The sequence below is a fragment of the Trachymyrmex septentrionalis genome, unplaced genomic scaffold, assembly GCF_001594115.1.
Source record: "Trachymyrmex septentrionalis isolate Tsep2-gDNA-1 unplaced genomic scaffold, Tsep1.0 scaffold13, whole genome shotgun sequence".
Lineage (NCBI taxonomy): Eukaryota > Metazoa > Arthropoda > Insecta > Hymenoptera > Formicidae > Trachymyrmex > Trachymyrmex septentrionalis.
Genome location: NW_017304438.1, coordinates 6440012 through 6445917, shown reverse-complemented (window position 1 = coordinate 6445917; position 5906 = coordinate 6440012). Strand labels below are relative to the sequence as shown.

Below are 5906 nucleotides of genomic sequence, written 5' to 3'. Positions count from 1 at the left end.
GTTTATATATGTGTGTGTGTGTGTGTGTGTGTGTGTGTGTGTGTGGGCAAACACAAAAAATATTTGAAAATAATTATCAAAATAAAATTAATAAAAATATTTATTACTAATTATAACTAAAGTGTATAAATTTAATACCAGTCATTTAATGTACTAAAATAAAATATATGATATAAACGTTCGATAAATAATGATCTATCTCTCAATGCTGATATCTCTCAACTATGCTGTTAATGAAAAGCGACTAGTATAAATTAATAATCGAATTGAAAATTTATTTACTTTTTATTTTAGCAATAAAATTAAAATATTTGAGATGTATAAGACAAAAATGTTGTTTGTAAAAACAATATGGATATGTACTAATATTTAATATACATACTAATGCATGTACTTTCATCATGTATTACACACGTTTTCAAGAAAAAATTAGATTCACAGTTCATAATATTCTTGACAGTATAAATTTTTTTCTGTAAGATTAAAAATGATGTCCGTAAAACGTGTATAAAATTTACTATTTTCTTACATATTCCTGTAAGTTTGCAAAAACAAATAAGTTAAACAAGAAATAATCGTCGTAAAATTAACAAAATTATTGCGGAAACTAATGAAGCGATAAGAATACTCCAAAATAAATCATTTGAAGACGACATTGTCTCTACGCGATTTAGGATAATCTCAGGTTGTTGATAATCCGCATTTTCTTCCGTCATCGTTTCTACGTTAGTACGGTGTAGTATTTCACTTTCGGTTACATTTGTTGTTTTATCCGTAAATAACACGTCTGACGTTGGCGAATCATCGGCCTATAATTTTTTTTACAAATACATTCATTAAGTTTTTGCGGAATATTTTCATAACATATGATAATCATACATATACACACATATACAGGGTCAGATTAGTTGAACGAATTTTTTACTCTGAGAAAATTATTGATTACACATCTAATTATAGACTTACAGATACAGATCGGATGCGTGGATAACATCGTGCGAACTGGTTTGAATTTGAGCGTGAAAACAGACACGTTTGAGTTGTGAAAATTATTACAAAATACTAAAAATGCGCCTTTTTTTCAGTGTGCCTATAGTAATTCGTATATATCCACACATCTGATCTGTATAGGTAAGTCGATAATTAGATGTATAATCGATATTTTTAGGTATGAGGTCATAAAAAATTGGTCAACTACTCTAATTCACCCTACACACACACACACACACACACACACACACACACACCACACACACACACACACACACATTTGTTATAACAACAGACACGTTATAATAGAGATAGATTTATAATATATCGCTTATCGCTACAATAACGTTATTCCTAAAAAATTGTCATTGTAATTTACAGAAAAAGAACATATACAGAAACAAAAGAATGTACTTTTATTCCTCTACAATTAATTATTAGGTATAGTAAAAAGTCATCGCGTATTTTTAAAAGACATCTATCTGTAAAAACCGCAATTACTTTCTTACCAACAATATAAATATATCTTAATACAGTAAAGTTTCAGCTTTAAAAATCTCTTTTTTAAATTATACGATACGACAATTTTTAATGGAGTTATGAGCAATTAAAGTTTAAAAATAATTCTTTTATTTAATCCGCGATAACTCAGTAATCAAAAGTCGTAGGAATATTAAAAAAAAAAACGATTTTGTAGGGAAAGTATCAAGCTTTCACGATATGTAATCGCAAATTTTCTCAAATTAGTTTTGGACACGTTACAAATCCACAAAGTGAGAAGAAAATTTTTCGTCTTTTTCAGCTCGTAGTTTTTGGTATGTAAAAATTATCAAACTCATATAAACTTAAAAAATGTGATAAGCTTTTAAAAGTAGAGATTTCAAGCTTTAAAATCCTTTTTTTAAATTTGAATTTCATTCATTATTGACGAAGATATTGTATATATAACTTTGAGCTAAAAAATACGCGATGACTTTTTACTACACCTAATATTACATCAAAATTGCATTTCAAAATTAATATTACAAAATTTTAATGATTCAAAACATTCAAACTTATTTTTTTTTAGAAAACTGTTTTTTTGAGTTGTGTTATAGCAAATAAGTGATAAATTCTTTCTCAACTATATTATATTTATAATAAGTATTTAAAAACATGCTTACTTTAAGAGCAATTGTTTTCAGCATGGTTTGCTCCTCCTCGGTGATAGGTTTCTTAATTGAATTTTTCGACAACAAGTTCACAACTTTACCACAAGTATCACATTGCCAATTTAACGATCTGGAATGCAAGGATTGATTACGAGACTAAATCATATGTTTGCAATGCGTTTTGTGTTTAATTACAGTATGTAATATAATACTTTTTAGCAAGTTTCTGTCGTTCCTCAGTGCTATAATCTAATGCTCCAATTGTGCCACTTCCAGGTGTAGGCATGAAAGCTATCAGGGCCAGTAATGCAGTTCTAATACTCCACGATGGCTGCCATGTTTCAGGATGGTGACCAGAGATACTCAGGCATATCTTCTTGTTTGTTTCGAACCGTCCATTTGGCTAAATAAAAAAAAATATATGTGACAACATAATATCATGATATAACAATTTATATGTTACTCATTGCTGATGTCTACTTACTGTCAACAGGATGATATTTGGTGGCTTCATAGGATACTCTGGTGGTAGCAAGATTCTTCCATGATAAACACCACCTTCGAAGTCTGTCGACGGTGGTCCTTGCACTGTGAAATGCCATTCGAACAGGTTGTCTTCAAGAGGAGATGCATAGTATTCTTCAGTGGCTTCGTGCAACTCTTGTGCCTCTCTCATTAATCTCTTCACCGCTAAGATACATATACTTAATAAGAAAATGGTTTTAACTTTGTAATACTTAGAAATCTTACTAAGATATCAATTGTGTTATTCGACAATGCATATGTTATTGATACCAACGTTATTTGGTAGCAGATAAGCAGGAATATATCAACATATACATAAAACATTTTTACGTCATCATGGGATAATTATGCTTAAAATACGACCGTCGTGTAGAAGTGATACGAAAGCTCTACCGATATCGAAAGTTGAGTAGCTGGCAATCACGCTGACATCCACGAGTACAATAGCATAGAAATATGTCAGAGTTGCGCGGCTAATGCGAGTCAAAACAAACGTTTCGACCGGCGTAATTTGCGCATTGACTTCGACTTACCCGGACTCTTGGCGTTGTATTTGCCTTCGAATGACATCTTCGATAACTTTTCCCGGGCACTTTCTTTTCGTTGAGGCGCAGGTTGAAGAACCAAGAACGGGAAAACGATGCGGAGCGTCTTTCTCTACCGATTCCAGATCTCACCGACGCACTAATCGATGAAGCGCGTCCCGCTCACATATTCGTAGTCGGCGTGTACACACGCCGATTTCTCTGGACGATTTTTAATGTCAATCCCAAGTTTCGACGTGGACTGGTCACTCTATACAGCTCTAAATCGCTCACTGTGAACGTAAACGCGAGGACGTGACGTGACGTGGTAAACCTCGCTGTGCTTTGGCGCTCGCGCGCTTCTATTTATTACTAAACCAGAGATGGTTGGGGGAGGGGATGCCATTTTGCAGACGCTACGGCATGTGGAGGGGATAGGATGGCAAGTGGCGGCAATGCTGACTCTATGTCACGCAATATACAGTAAAGAATCAGTGGCTGCGTTCAGCAGAGAAAATTAATCAGTTATCGTTTAGTGATTCTTTAATATGATTGGTTCTTGCCTTTAGTTCTTCGCTAAATCTAAGTGTAGGAACCAATCGTATTAAAGAATCACTAAGCGCTAATTGAAAAGAATCATGTCACAATATTATATAACAAAATCGTATAATTAAGATAAGTAAATTTTTTAAAATCACGTGATATTAGAAATAATTTTATCCATCCTATGATTTTATAGCCGAATATTATCGAATTTTAAAGAATCGAATAATAGACATAGAAGAAAAAGAATATTTATCATTTGCTTTTCAAATTATGCAATTTAAAAAAAATCACACACTGATTTGAAAAAATTATCCGAAATGTGATTTACTTGTTTTAATTACATAATTTCGTCATGTAACTCTATGGCGTGATTTTTTTCAGTAAGGATTAGTTTTTTCTGCCGAATGCAACCATTTATATCGGCCGTAATCTGTAAGAATTGATATCAATCATAGGTCAAATCATGATTATTTCCCTCTCATTTCATGATTGGTTAGTTTTTACACATTATGATATAAATTTAACAGCTAGATTACAGCCACTATAAATGATCCTCAAGGACAAGAGTACAGATTCTTGCAAAAAAGAGGGTTTCTAAGCCATTATCATTAAATCAGAAGTCAGAAGCTAAAAATTAATTAATATCACAGTCAAATGTGAGGAAAAATAATCGATTACGATTAATGAATTTTTAGATTCTGACTTCTAATTTATTATCAATAAATTATTGTAGAATGCCTTCAAAGGTGAAGTAAAACTTCAACAATAAATCGACATTAAATTTCCTACAACTTGTATTAATATCAGGAAAGAGTTACTTCGTAAAAGTTACTGTCATCGATTCTTTTTGTAAAAAATAACTTGTTACTAACCTTCACTATATCTATCTAAACGGTTTCTCCATTTCAATTTTCATTTAAAAAGAACATACGTTTTTCCAAATAGCAGATTATTATGGCTGACAATAGAAACTTTAAAAATATTTCAAACATTCATTAACTTGGTTTATCTTTCAAGTATATCGTATGTAAGTATATATATCTCTTATCAAACTTTTCTCTATATCTTATATCTAAACGATTTCTCCGTTTTAACTTCCATTTGAGAAAAAAAAAAATACATTGTTCCAAACAGTCAATTTATTGTGGCTGACAATGGAAACTTCAAACATTCATTAGCTTCGTTTATCTTTTACGTGTTATCGTATGTAAATATATATTTATTAAACTAGTCATCAGTATATCTATTTAAATCGATTTTTTCATTTTGAGTTCTGTTAAAAGAAAAGACGTACAGTTTTTTCCAAGTCTATTCGGGCTGACAATAGAAATTTTAAAAGTTACGACAAGCTTTTTTCAAGTAATCATGAAATCATATTATGCAAATTTTTTTTCATTAATCTACAAAAATTTATCACGATATAATATGTACGTCTTGATTCTCAATAATAAATATAAACAATTTCCATAACAAAATTATTTTTTCAACGACACTACTCCTCCGTAATAACTAGATTCGTATTCACGCCTTATTTTTACCGATAAATGCGCACATTTAACATACAGTTTACGTTATATATCATATATCATGTATTGTATAATACTATAGTATATACTATAAATCTCAGAAATAAGTAATAATACGCATATTTATCAATAAAATCGATGTAAATACGGAATGTCATAATTACGCTATTAACATTCAATCTTCGTGTGAATAAAAAGTATGATAAATAGGAAGTATTTAACGACACATGCAATACGAGTTTTTTTCATGGAAATTATAGACTTTATTTTTAGAATATTCTAAATATCATAAAACAACGTAAACATTCACAACAGATGGGAATAGGGTGTTATTTATAATAGTAATAATAATGTCGTTATGTTATCGTAATAATTAATCGTTACGAATATATCGTCATGACGTATTTATAATTATGTATAAGTAAGATTTCCTTTTATTTACTTTATAATAATTACTCATCGTATTCTCTTCACACGACAATGATAATTATAATAGTGAAGACGATATCAATAATGATAAGAATCGTGTAACCATAATAATGATAATAATAATAGTACCGATGCGTCTAATATACGCGCGTGTCATGTATTTATGTATATATAAACAAATATAATAAGTATATACATATATATGTGTGTATGTG

General features: G+C 30.5%; 1 protein-coding gene across 1 annotated transcript; it reads right to left on the bottom strand.

Annotated features, from left to right (window-relative positions):
- Window positions 1-497: 497 nt before the first annotated feature.
- LOC108756719 (ubiquitin-conjugating enzyme E2 J1-like) lies at window positions 498-3540 on the bottom strand. Its single transcript, XM_018500735.1, has 5 exons — window positions 3200-3540; window positions 2626-2831; window positions 2354-2544; window positions 2154-2271; window positions 498-809 (listed from the first exon to the last, which is right to left on the bottom strand). The coding sequence occupies exons 1-5, from the start codon at window positions 3234-3236 to the stop codon at window positions 561-563; spliced, it is 801 nt and encodes a 266-aa protein (XP_018356237.1). The 5' UTR covers window positions 3237-3540; the 3' UTR covers window positions 498-560.
- Window positions 3541-5906: the final 2366 nt, after the last annotated feature.